At 35.0% G+C, this 14,322-nt stretch overlaps 2 protein-coding genes across 3 annotated transcripts in view; one reads left to right on the top strand and one right to left on the bottom strand.

Annotated features, from left to right (window-relative positions):
• LOC126585850 (uncharacterized) overlaps positions 1-14,322 on the bottom strand; it is an 88,904-nt gene that overhangs the window by 39,106 nt on the left and 35,476 nt on the right. The gene's annotated exons all lie outside the window — the stretch shown is intronic.
• LOC126584439 (probable LRR receptor-like serine/threonine-protein kinase At4g36180) overlaps positions 11,274-14,322 on the top strand; it is a 31,781-nt gene continuing 28,732 nt past the window's right edge. The window contains exon 1 of the mRNA XM_050248820.1: positions 11,274-11,702. Within this exon, the coding sequence (XP_050104777.1) occupies positions 11,274-11,702 (429 nt within the window). The remainder of the gene's footprint in view (positions 11,703-14,322) is intronic.

Genomic DNA, 14,322 nt, shown 5'->3' with positions numbered 1-14,322 from the left:
ATTCAGATCAAAATGTTTAAAATATTTGATAACTTAATAAAGCAAAACAAGATGATGAGTTTTCTAATGGTTCATGAATTTTAAGTTGGTTTTGCTTTATTAAGTTGTCAAATATTTAAATCTTTGAATTTAAACTTATATATATCTATATAACATTGTAGTTGATATGCATTTAGTTCACATAGATCCTCAAAATGAGGACCTTAGAAGAGCAAGATTGTTGAATAACATTCATCTTTGTAGACACATATGGCCATATGAGAAGACTTTTAAGTAGTTATATCTCTAGTTTAAAAAGAAATAAGAGAGATATATATATATATATATTAATCAAATTTTAAATTAATCATCTCGATTAATCAAATTTCTGCAACTAATTCATTGACTTCAACTAGTCATATGAATATTAATACAATAATTTTCAAAGGGAAAAATTGAATATGTATTTTCCTTTTTTTTCTTTATATGAAAACATTATTAATCATATTCTGAAGCATCTTTTACAAAATATATTCAAGAGCCTTCATCTCTCCTTGGTAAGAAAATTTTCGGATCCGCCTCTTCAAAAAAAATTCCTACATGCAGTTTTACTTGACTTCATATGTTGTGTTATGAATCATGTTTTACAAATGGACACCATAGGGCTGTGATCAGTTTCCACACACACTGGCTACTAAAACATTTCTTTTGATTTTGCACTCGTTTTGAAAAATAACACAAAAAAGTACAAAACTGAAAAACTAAGTTATGGAAATATGTACTTCAACAATCTTCTTGTTGGCTAAACGATCTCCAGATTGAATTATATTTTGTACGTATAAGTTTTAGATAATAACAAAGAAAATGAACGGTTAAGACGATAAGATATTTGTGTAGTAAAAATACGTTAATCAGAAACGAAGGGATAAGTAAGTTCCCTTGAGGAGAACACACGCATTAACGGTCTCATTGTTAATGAACTTTTAAAGGAATTGTTCAAACTTGTGTATACTTGTAAATGCCTACTTTTCGTGGCAAAGTAAGTTTCAAGTCGACAGACTTCTTAAGAAGTTCATTTTCTAATCACGCACCTGTAAATCATAAGAACACACTTTACCGTGAATACACAACAGAATAAAAGGTTCAACACATTGTAATTACACCACCTCATTTGCAGAATTTAGGGTCAATTTGCTATTCCAATGACCTCCACTGGTTTGTCTGCACCAAAAACTTCTACTTTGAAAACCAATGGATTAGTCTGCTGCACCCATCTAGATCATCTATTCTTTTTTTATTATATGTGTCGTGTTGTGTCATGTCGTGTGTGACATACACTTACATGCCTCAGCCCATTCGCTTGACATCGATGTCTGATATTATATGCATCAACCCTACACTTGACCAAGACTTAATCCTCCACACACACTAGGGCTGGGGCTAGACTTTGTTCAGTCTCTGCAAATGGCTGGGGCCACGGAAAGACTAGACCAGGTCACCCAACATTGGCACCACTCAGCGTTTGATTTGAGTTGAAAAATCGTTTCCAAATTTCCAAGCGTAAATAAAGGATTAGAAACTCTGCACCTACAGAAAATCTTGTCAACAAGAGCTGCTATTTTCAACAAAAGAGCTGCTACAGAAATTCTTGATGTGAGCCTAGTTACTGGTGCATATGTATCAAAATATTCTATTTTCTTTTTTTGCTTAAAATCCTTGGCAACAAGCTTGGCTTAAAATGTTTGAATAGACCCTTCTGTATTGTATTTTCTTCTAAACACCCACTTACAACCTATTGCTTTTGATCCTTGGGGCAAGTTACTAAAACTCATGTCTGATTAGATACTAATGATTCAAATTCATCATCTATAGCATCTTTCCAAAAGGCTGCATCTCTTGAAGTCATTGCTTCGTGATATGGATTTTTACCACCTACAAAAGTAGGGATAAAAACACTTAAAAATACTTGCAAGATAATAAGGTACTTGTAGTATAAACGGCTTAAGTAAGGTCGTTTTCCGCATGGATTGAATGAATAATATGTATTTAAACTAATTCTTAGCTAATTATTTGAAAACAAAGATTGGAAAAAGGTTGGTTTTGAATTTAAAAATAATAAAGACGAATTTAATTAAAATAATTAAAGAAATTAGCAGAGTAAAGAAAACAAAAGAAAACGTTTTGAAAATCAAAATTGTAAAAGGCCTAGGGTTCCACCATCTCCTTAACAATCCTATGTAGATTTATCAATTACTTATGAATTACCCATGCAACTTTGAAGGTTAGGTTTTCCTAATGCATATTCTACTCGTGGTATTCAAGTTAGAACGTATATCAAACATGCAATCCGTCTGTGGTATTTAGATTAAATATAAACATGCAAGACTCATTACACTTTGTGAAAACCCTTTGAAAAACCATGCAACCCCTAAGACGTGGTATTCGCCCTAGGTGAAATTACAACCATCAATCACAAGAAGCAATACTCAATCCCCCGGTGGTATTCCGACTGAATTGCATCTGACTACTTATCTAAACATCCTAATGGTTGTGAATCATTAAGATACAAAGACATTTTAAAACACAGTGATTAATAATTCAAAATATGCATGCATAATATCATAAGCAATTAAATAAAAACTACATATTCATGCTAAGGCTCAAGGCATCGCCCTAGCAAACGAAAATTAGCTATGCATACTCATAATTAAAATCAACATAATTATATTAAACTAGAAAAAGAATGAAAATACCTTTTAGAATAAAGTCTGAAAATCTCTGCTTTAGCCAAATCCCTCTTCTCCAATATTGCGTACGTTCCCCCCACCCTAGGGCTGGCCAAAAAGGCTTATTTATACTACTCTAATTAAAATCCTCCTAGTAAAAGGTCTTAGAATAAAACTAGGAAACCTAATGAATTGAAATAAAATAGGAAACATAATCCTAAATTAACTTGGTAAATTAACCCAAAAATCTGCACAGCCACGTTCTGGACCCAAATCAGCTCCAAAACTAGCCCAAAATAGCTGGATTGAATGCTTAGACTATTCTGAATACTTCTTCAGAAGGTCACGAACCCATCTGAGGTCATCTTGGGCTCCAAAAACGCAGTTTAACCCCAGAAACGTCACTTTCCAACAACGATTACTGTTCCTTTATTTAATTGTCAGAAAATAACCGCTTAGTAGAAAAATTCTAAATTTTGATACGAACAAGCCAAGGAACACACAAACATCCTCCAATTTGAATCACTCCAAAATTCGTCTGTTTAGTTACGTTTTTCTCCAAAGGAAGTTGAATGTCCTACATTGAAAATATAAAGTAAAATATCAAAATTCTACCAAAATAATTACCAAATTATACTAAGAATATGGTAAAATATATAATATAATATTGACTCATCACTTCGCTTAGACTTTTAGGATCATCTTCAACATTCAACAATATAGGTATTTTTTTTTCAGAACCTTTTTTCTGTTTCCTTCAACTAAAAATACAATAGATTGAGACGAAATAAAATCTGGGCGTAGAGCCTTTTCTTTTCTTACTCTTTTGCTTTTCCTTGGTTCATTTCAGATTGTTTTCTCACCTTGCGAATGACTAGTAGCCGGATTAGAGAAAGGTGTTTGATCATTCTTTTTTCCAGACATTGAGTAGTCGTTATAAAATTTATTTTCTATAAATTTTACATCTCTAGACTCAACTAATGTATTTGAGTCTAAATTAAACAACCTATATGCCTTTGAATTTTTTGCATATCCTACAAATATGATTTTAATTATTCTTGGACCCAGCTTGGATCTCTTAGAGCAAGTCCACCCCTAAAGACTTTGCGCCAGCACCCAGCGCATTTATCCACTCAAGTGAACAGTAACAGACTCCAATGAACAGTAATAGGCCAAGGCATCTCCACCCCTAAAAAAAATGCGCTGACACCTAGTGAAAAAATGCGCTGGCACCCAGCCCATAATATTTTTAAATTTTTTCTAAAAGAATAAAAAAATAAAATAGTTTTAATTTCGGATAGGATTTTTAACCAATCTCGTCACGCCACGTGTCATTATCTGAACGTATTATTTTGTGAATAGATTTCCGCTAAGATTTTCAACCAATCCCGACACACCATGTGTCACTTCTGTTATACAATAATTTAGCCAAGATTTCGATAAGATTTTCAACCAATCACGTCATGCCACGTGTCATTATCCGAACGTACTATTTTGTTGATAGATTTCCGATAATATTTTCGACCAATCCCGACACGCCACGTGTCACTTCCGGTTTACAATAATTTAGCCAAGATTTCGATAATATTTTCAACCAATCACGAAGTGCCACGTGGCATTGTCCAGAACCTCATCCTTTCTTTTTTTGTCCATATAAACCCTACAACCCTACATCCATCCTCACACCAAGCTCAATCCTTCTTTTTAGCTCAGAATCCTTGTTCATCATTTTCAAATCTTAAGTTCTTATTACAATGTCTTTTTCAAGAAGGGTGTATAAACAGTTGCAGGAGTAACAACAAAGGTTGTTGGCACAACAGGCAGAATTGGCCAATCTCGAGGAAGGTGGAGGTGGAGATGAGGCTTTCTTCATGGAGGAGGATGATGATGATCACCATAGAAGGCAGAAGGCCTCACATTCCCGCCGTGTCATGGAAGTCGTGGGTCAGATAGCCAAACCAAGACGTGTTGCAAACCTCGATAGAAAAAGGGAAAAACGAGGTAAAAATCTATTGGAAGATTATTTTATTCCCAATAGTATATTCCCTGATCATATTTTCAGACGTCGTTTTAGAATGCAATGAAATTTGTTCAAAAAAATCATGAGTGATATTTGCAACCATGATCCATACTTTGTGCAAAAAGAGGATGCTTTTCATGTTATAGGTTTTATTCCCGAGCAAAAAATTACGGCATCCTTGCGAATGCTTGCATATGGAGCATTTGCAGATCAAGTGGATGAGATCGCGAGGATGGGAAAAACAACTGTTCTGGAGTCCCTGATGCGGTTTTGCTCTGCAATTGAAGCCCTTTACACCAATGATTACCTCCGGACACCCACACCAAGGGACATGCGCAGGCTTCTGAGGAAATGTGAGATGCGAGGCTTCCCTGGCATGATTGGAAGCATTGACTGCATGCACTGGACTTGGAAAAACTGTCCAAGTGCGTGGCAATGAGCATATGGCGACAGAAAAGGAGCCAAAAGCATAATTTTGGAAGCGGTGACTTCATTTGATACATGGATTTGGCATGCTTTTTTTGGTGTTCCAGGAGCTCAGAATGACCTAAATGTCCTTGCCCAATCCCCAGTGTTCGACGAACTGCTGCAAGGAAACTCGCCGAGATGCACATATTGGGTTAATGGTACCTAATACGAGGGATCATACTACCTTGCAGATATCATTTACCCAAGGTGGTCAACATTTGTCAAAACAGTGCCACATCCACAGACTGAAAAGGAAAAACACTTTGCAAAATGTCAAGAAGGGTGTAGGAAGGATGTCGAGCGTTGTTTTGATATCCTGCAAGCTCGTTGGGCGATTATCAGGGTTGCAGCTAGAATGTTTGATGTCGAGGCTCTTCGATCAATCATGATGATGTGTATTATTCTCCACAACATGATTGTTGAAGATGAGTATGATTATGATGCCGTCGATGAATATGAGCCGGATCCGATGAACAACTCAAGAACACGTATCTATTGTGCTCATGACCGAATCGAGGATCCAGTGCAACACGAGCCGTTGGAACGCGATGGATGTTACAATGAATTGATCGTTCGGCGGTACACTATTGTGCAAGAGCCATACTGGCACGTAACCCGCCAGAATGACTTGATTAAGCACCAGTGGGGATTGCATGAAGGTGAAGATAATTAGAATGAGGCTTGTGGTTGAAGAATAAATTGTATTTTTTTTTAAGTTTATGTAATTCTATGTAGTGTGTTTTGTTTTTAAGTTTATTTGGTGAGTTTATGTAATTCTATTTATTTGGTGAGTTTATGTAATTCTATGTAGTGTTTTTTGTTTTTAAATTTATTTGGTGAGTCTATGTAATCTTATTTCATGAGTTTAAATAAAGTACAAAAGAAATAAAGTTTTAAAAATAAATAAATAAATAATTACATTAAAATTGCATAAAGATTACATAAGAAATTAAATAAAGTTCAAACCTAAGAAAAGAAAAAACATAAGAAATTAAATAAAGTTCTAAAAAAATAAGAAATTACATAAAAATTATTCAAAGTCTCTCGAGTTAGGATATGTGGTGCTAGGATCTTGGTTGCCATGATTTGTGTAGCTAGAACCCCCTTGACTTGTTTCCTCATCTCTTGCACGCCTCCTTCGCATGACATCTCTTTTTTCCGATGTCCAAAAATATTTAGAATTCGGAGACAGTCATACTAGAGACTTGCTCATAGTGTCACAATCTGCTTGAGCCATCCTTTCTTCTCGAAGCAATTCATTTTCTCGATGAAGTGCTTCTCTAACCAGCTCGTTCTCTCGATTAACTACTTCTCTTTGTCTCTCAGTCGCCGCATCACGGGCCTCAGTAGCTGCTAATATTGCTGCCATAGCGGCAACTTTTTCCTCATCTCTAGCCTTTTCCCGTGCCATGTTCAGTTCACCTTGGCGAGCAAGTTCCTCCATATATTTAGTGTAGTCATTTTTGGAAGAACTACCTTTTTTCTTTGACGCCTTTTTACCTTGAGGCCTGAGGGAATGACGAGTCGGTTGGGTATCAGGCACTTGTTCAGGCGTCCCTTCCGTGTCTTGAAATGTGTCTTGAAATGTGTCGGCTTCTTGTTCGGCCATGTCTGGTTCTGGAGAACTATGTAGACCCATACTGTGCATGACAACTTCTGGACCAGTTGCCACAATTTTGTATTTAGGGCAATCTTTGACAATTTGCCAACATTCCCATCTAGTGAATGATTTGTTCCCGTTCTTTGAATTGTAGAATGCTTGAGCTTGTAGTGTCTATAACAAAGTGGGATAACAATGTTAAAAAATGCGGGTGTAACACAAATAAATAAATTCAAAATATTGATACGGGTGGAATGCATATAAATTACATAAAAATGACATAAGAAATTAAATAAAAATTACATAAGAAATTAAATAAATTAAAATTTTGATGCGGGTGGAATGCATATAAAAATTACATAAGAAATAACAAAAAAATTACATACGAAATTAAATAAATCAAAATATTAATGTGAGTGGAATGCATATAAATAAATAAAAATATTGTCACCTGATCCGCTAAACTTATCCCACTACGGAGGTTACCGGAAGCATGAGAGATGGCGTTTTTCCAACAAGTAAAGGATGCGTTGTGTTTTTTCCAACGACCTTGAAGACCTTGACTAGTTCTGGCGTTTTCTCCATGTACATCACAAAACGCTTTCGTAATTTTACTCCACATTTCTCGCTTATCCATCTCATTACCCGTAATCGGGTTATGAGTAGTGTGAACCCAACATTCACACAACGTAACATCTTCAATGAGCTTCCACGAAGACATTTTTTTCTCTTAAAGTGTAGAAAATATTGAAATGTGGTGTAAAGGTAGAAGATGAGGGTTAGGTATTTATAGGAAAAAAATTAACATTTTTCAAAATTTTCTGTAATTTTTTAAAAATTTTATGTATTTTTTAAATAATTTTTCTGTATTTTTTAATAATTTTAATGAATTTTAATATAGTTAATTAATCTGGACCGTTGGATTTGAAAAATATTCAAATCCAAGAGCTAGGGAGTTGCCACGTGGCCAACGGTCATATTTATGACTGTTGGGCTTTTTTTTTTTAATTTACTTTTTGTGAAAAAAGTGGACCGTTGATCTTTGATCCGACAGTCTATTTTAAAAGTAAAATTTAATTTTTTTTACCGTTGGAAATCCAACGGTCTAGAAAACTAGCCGTTGGAAATCCAACGGTATAAAGGAAGCCACGTGGCCAACTCGGGGGGGAGGAACTGAGTGCGCCTGCACGCGGGCCCGCGCTCTGAAACCTTGTCGGGCACTCGTGCCACACCTGCGTGAAGCGCACGCGCCAGGCCAATAACCCGGCTTCTTGCTCAGTCTCTTTTGGGCTGGTCCAGAGCCTAGCTCGGGCTGGGTACCAGTCAAGATGAAAGGGTGGACTTGATTGTCAGGGTGCTGGCCCTGTTTTTGTGCTGGGTCCTGGGCAAAGTCCACTCCGGTGGACTTGCTCTTAGGGTCCAGTGCCTTGTAAAAGGCTACACAACCCCATACTCTCAAATATGACAAATTTGATTTTCTTCCTCTCCAAATTCCATATGGTGACACATATGTCTTCGTAGATGTAATTCTATTGTGTATATGACATGCAGTAAACAATGATTCTCCCCATAAATGTTTAGGAGTATTAGCATTAATCATCATATAATTAGTCATTTCAGTTAGTGTCCTATTTTTTTCTTTTTGCCAAACCATTTTGTTGTGGTGTATAGGGTGCAGTTCTTTGATGTATAACACCATGCTCTTCACAAAAAAATATCAAATTCATGTGAAAAATATTCACCACCTTTATCACTACGAAGACATTTAATTTTCTTTTCTTTTGTTTTTGCTTTTCAACTTCAGCTTTATAGCGCTTAAAACACTCAAAAGCTTCATCTTTATTAGACAATAAATAAACATAAGTGAACTTAGAACAATCATATATAAATGTGATAAAATGTCTTTTTCCTCCTCTTGTTAAAATTCCATTAAATTCATATATGTCAGAATGTATTAAGTCTAATAAAATTATATTTCTTTCAGCAGTTGGAAAAGGTTTCTTAGTCATTTTTTGCTTGAATACATGTTTCACATTTTTCATTATAATCATCATTGCAAGCAATCAAACCAAGTGTACGCATGTATTTTAAAGATCTAAAATTTATATGTGCTAAATGTAAATGCCATAAATGAGAGGAATATTCAACAATATAAACAGAAGAATTCACTTTATTATTAATACTTAGTTTGAACATCCCATCACAAGAATACCCCTTCCCAACAAACATCCAATTTTTTGACATTATTAACTTGTCGGACTCTAGAACAGTCTTTATACCGTTCTTACATAATAAATTTGCAGATACAAGATTCTTTCTAATTTCTGGAACATGTAGTACATTAAGCAATATCAATTTCTTCCCATAAGTAAATTGAAGTTCAAAGTTCCTTTTCCTAGAACTTTGGCGGAATTATGATTACTTATTAAAACCTCTTGATTGTCCGTTGATGCTTCATATATCTTGAATTGTGCCTTATCACTGCACACATATATAGTAGCCCCTGAGTCGAGCCACCAAGGGGATGATTTTATTGCCACTACCATATTCAGTTCGGTAATCATGCCAATATGATCATTGATACCATTGCAACTATGTTATCAATTCCAGAATTTTCCACCATATTTGCGCTATTAGTCTTATTGGCATATTCCTCACTTGCTTTTTTATGTCTACAATCACGAATGTAATGACCAATCTATCCACAATGGTAGCTGACACCATATGCATTCTTTTGATTGTTGTTGAAATTGGTCTTCTTAAACTTCCCTTTGTCAATTTTGACTTTGAAGTTCTTTTTGTATTTGTTTCCTTCGACAATGTGAACTTTGGAGGAATCTTGATTTGCAAAATTCTTATCATGATTTCGAGTTTCCTCTTCAATTTGAATACCCTTTTGCAGATCCTCCAAACTAATATCTTCCACCATGTGTAGAAGTTTCTTTCTATAGTTATTCCATGTTTGGGGTAATTTTACCATAATAGCCCCAACTATCATAGGATCCGGAATAACTATTTTAAGTTCACGAAGCTTTGAGACAAAGACCAATAATTCATGAACTTGGTCTAGGATGGGTTTGTTATCAAACATAGTAAACTCATAATATTTGAACATTAAAAATTTATCGGTACCTCTTTTCTCCGTTGTGCACTTGTGTCAAGTGTTTCCTAAATTTCTTTTGGAGATTGAATGTGTACATACAAGTCATATAAGCGATCAGATAATGTGCCCAAGATGTGTCATCGACATACCAATTCATCTTCATCACGCTTCTTTTGATCGACAACTATTTTGTCCTTATCTTTGTCACTTGGTTCATGAATAGGCTCCAATTTCAGGTCCAACACATATATGATATTTAGAACAGTAAGCATGAAATGCATCTTGTCCTTCCATCGGGTGAAGTTTGATCCATCAAATTTGTTTAGCTTGTAGACATCTTGATTGATAATCTTCAAAGCCATGTTATCAGACTTGTTCTCCATAATGAAAATAACGCTTTAAGATTGTTAAAGAGAATGTAGAAATATAGAGAATAGTTCGAAGGATGACTTTGAGGTACGACTTGAATCGTTTCCTTAAAGTGTTATTTGTCCCCACTCGAATGAGTTTGCTAAAGGGTTCTTGGCAAATCACTTTCAGGATACAACAAAGTATGAAATATTCGATTAGCAAAACCGAATTATATTCCCTTAGAAATAACTAGAAAGAAATTGTATGAATGTGATGGAGAAAGAAGAGAGCAAGGAATGTAGAATCAAATTTATGAAATTATGCGTGAAACATTATGCCACAATAGGCATTTATAGACATTAAAGCACCCGTTCATGAGTCCTTTCATTTTAGTTGAAGATATACAACCTTTCTTAATAGTGTTGACCAAAAAAACATGTCTTCTATTTAGAATTTCTAAAATTAAATATTTACTAATTACATATTTTAATTCTGCTCATACAATTGAATAAATATCATATCTTTTAACCAAAAGTTACAGTTCAACCAAAAAGTACAAGGTTGAATTACATCCAACCTTTCGGTACCATCATTTTTCGCACACACATGCTGCACAATGCAACACCAAGTCATATATATATATATATATATATATATATATATATATATATATATATATATATATATATATCTATTATAGACATATATAACATACATATAATATATATTACGTTATATATTATTGAAACTAATAGCTGCAATGCTTCACTTGAAGAGAAGCAACTATTGGGTATTAGCCACCTTTCTAGCCAATGTGAATATATAAATATATTCTTGAAATATTTAACAATGGGAACATGTAGTTAATGGTATTAGATATTAGTTGTATAGTTTGTAATATAAAAAGCTACTTACGGAGCCAATGATATACTATGAAAAATAGAAAATTGACACACAAACCCATTATTTATGAGAATTCTAACTTGCGAAAAAAACAAAAAACAGATCATCACACAACTCAAAACCATGACATTTCTTCATAATAATCCTCTTTTTTTTCACCTTTATGTGCTCCTGCTGTCCTCATTGCCACTGATCAATTCGACATCAATATCTCCACAAACACAAGCAGAATCACTCATCAAATGGAAGGACGGTTTTTCTTCTTATTCAGTAGTATCGCCACCTTCAATACTCAATTCATGGTCCCATGCTAACCTCAACCATCTCTGCAACTGGACTGCCGTTGCCTGCACCAAAATCGGAAAAATCTCCAAAATAGACCGCTCCAATATGGAAATTTCTGGAACACTAACCTTTTTCAACTTTTACCTACCTCCAAATCTCATCCACTTCAACCTAAATGGCAATAATTTCCGAGGCCCTATACCATCTGCCATTGGAAATCTCTCCAGGCTCACAACTTTGGACTTGGGCAATAACTTTCTTGATCAACAAATTCCATCTGAGATTGACCAGCTAACAGAGCTTGAGTATCTAAATTTCCGCAACAACAATCTCTTTGGTATCATCCCTTATCAACTGAGCAATCTCCAAAAGGCATGGTACATGGACATTGGATTAAACTGTTAGAACTTATATGTGAGAAGTGACTCAAAACACCTAATAAAGATATGAAATAACATGACTATAAGGAGATATAAAGTAATGAAACTTATACATGTTGTGTTGGAAAAATTGGGTCTAATTGCTATATTAAATCACATAGAAAATCAAGAAATAATTCATGCAATTATATATCACAATAATGCATGCACATTATTATGAATATATGTATAGCACTCCAAATCACAAGACTCCATGAACCACGATTGTGTTGAAAACCCTCTTATATGGATTTAATGAGACTCTCTAATATTTAGTACACTATATTTATGAATATATGTATGATTAAAAGTTATTTGTGATTATAGGGGGCTTTCCTATTTATAGAATGTGATATACCTCTTTGGAAAGCATGTGACTATTCATGAAGAGTCAAAAGTTGCAACTCTTCATTTGAGTAGACACATTTTTTTCTACCAAAATGCTCTACTTCTAATTTCCATTCAATTAATAAATTTAATATAATAATAATATTATTAAATTTTCCAACAATCTCCCATATGAATGGAAATTAGCTCAATACCATGCAAATGACAATGCAGACACTAGAGAGATAATTCAGTAGGCAAAGTTCTGCATCGGGATAAGTGGCTTTTGGCTTTGAACCTTCCGTAGTGAATTATTATTGGATTTACTTGGCTAATCAGTGAACGCAATGTCTTGAACTACTCAACCGTTTGTGTAAACCAAGACACGAAGACAATAGTAATCACACAATACCCTTCTAGACACCCTATGGTTGCTCGGTTGTGTTCATTTTGGCCCTGAACAATTTTTGGTTTCTCATGAGTGCTTTTAGAGAACTAAACCCTTCAAAAAATTCTCACAGGAACGGCCCCATTCCTCACTCAAGATGGGTGACTTCCCATTAAGAGTATCTTGCAATACCCCACTTGTTATTTCCAAGTATAGGAATCATTAAAAGCAAAGCTTATCCTAAATACGCAGCAGATATCACTGTTTCATCATAGGACATGGGTAGGAGATTATCTCCGCAGTGCTCCCATTGAATCATCCACAATTCGGTTGCCCCTTTGAACCTAGATCTTAGGATCTCCAGTCAGCTAGGTTGGGTTGCCATTATGTCGATTCTTAAGACGTAGGCTTTTAACTCATTCCCCTCGATGATACAACTTACTTTCTAGTCAAACCTTTAAAAATTGGTACCACTAGGTTGACTACTCATTATATGGCCATCACAAACTTTATAGCCATGCATGGAAATTATTTCCTTTGAGAGTAGTTGTTTTCCAATGTTAAGTCTTTCAAACATATATTGGGATTTACTAAGTAATTTGCCTATACTTGGGTAAACTCCCCCCACATTTAAGGTATTTATTGGAAAGTCTATAGCCTTTCAATACCTTAAAATACCATTGCAAGAGATAATCTTTATCTCTTTCTAGAAGCAAACTACTTTTTCATTCTACTTAAGTTGACATATAATCCAAAGATAACTATGTCACTCTCCCACAATTCACTCACTTTGTGGTTGCTTTTTAATGCTATCAATTACTCTTCATCATACTTAAGAAGTAGGAACCACTGAAGATATTTTCTCTTTATCTATATTCACTTCTAGGCTTTCAAGCCTCACAAGTCATTTCTATAAGAAGCACTCCTTTTACATTCAACTAGGTATCCACACCTTTTGTTTCTTAAAATTAAACAAGAACCGCACTCATAAAATTAATCACAATATTATTATAATAATGGTTAAGACTACAATTAAAGATGTGTCCACTACGGAAGCTAATTCCAAAATGGCACCAGTTTGAAACTATACCACATTTCACGAACATGTATGAGTGTGATTGACACACCCCGTCCCGAAGGAGGGCATGCTGGCCGTCACGTGAGAGTGACGTAACCATTTGCACAGTACGGAAGCTTTAAGATACAATTTATAAGTTGATACACCCGAAGGTGAGTCCTAATTTTGTCCAATCTGTCAGAACACCGTCGAATTCCTCGTAGTCACCACACCTTTGTGATTCCTGAACCTGGAGGGGCGCAAAACCAAAATTGAGTGGGTCAGTAAAACAAATCTTTTCAAATCCAACTTTTCTCAAAACATTGTAACCCCTCTCCGTAAAACTTGTATACTTTCCCAGAAATGTAAAATATAAATATACATATATAATCTCAAAACTTTAATTCACTTTTTCAACATTTTTCATATCAGTTATGCCATGCCATGTCTAAATTCAACAGTATAATATGAATGCATCAACATAAATCAGGTGAAAGAAAATAATCAACCGGAGACCCTACAATGGTCCTGTACGGTTGAATCTAGAGCTCAAAATATCATCTAACCGGAGTCACCAACTGTGACCTGTACGGCCATGCCGGAGTCACCTAGTATGACCTGTACGGCACTACACTGCACATAAGTCGGAATTACCTAATGTAATCTGTACGACTTAATGGTGTAATAATATGCTCT

Source organism: Malus sylvestris, chromosome 10 (assembly GCF_916048215.2).
Source record: "Malus sylvestris chromosome 10, drMalSylv7.2, whole genome shotgun sequence".
NCBI classification, from domain to species: domain Eukaryota; kingdom Viridiplantae; phylum Streptophyta; class Magnoliopsida; order Rosales; family Rosaceae; genus Malus; species Malus sylvestris.
This window is presented reverse-complemented; position numbering and strand designations above follow the sequence as displayed.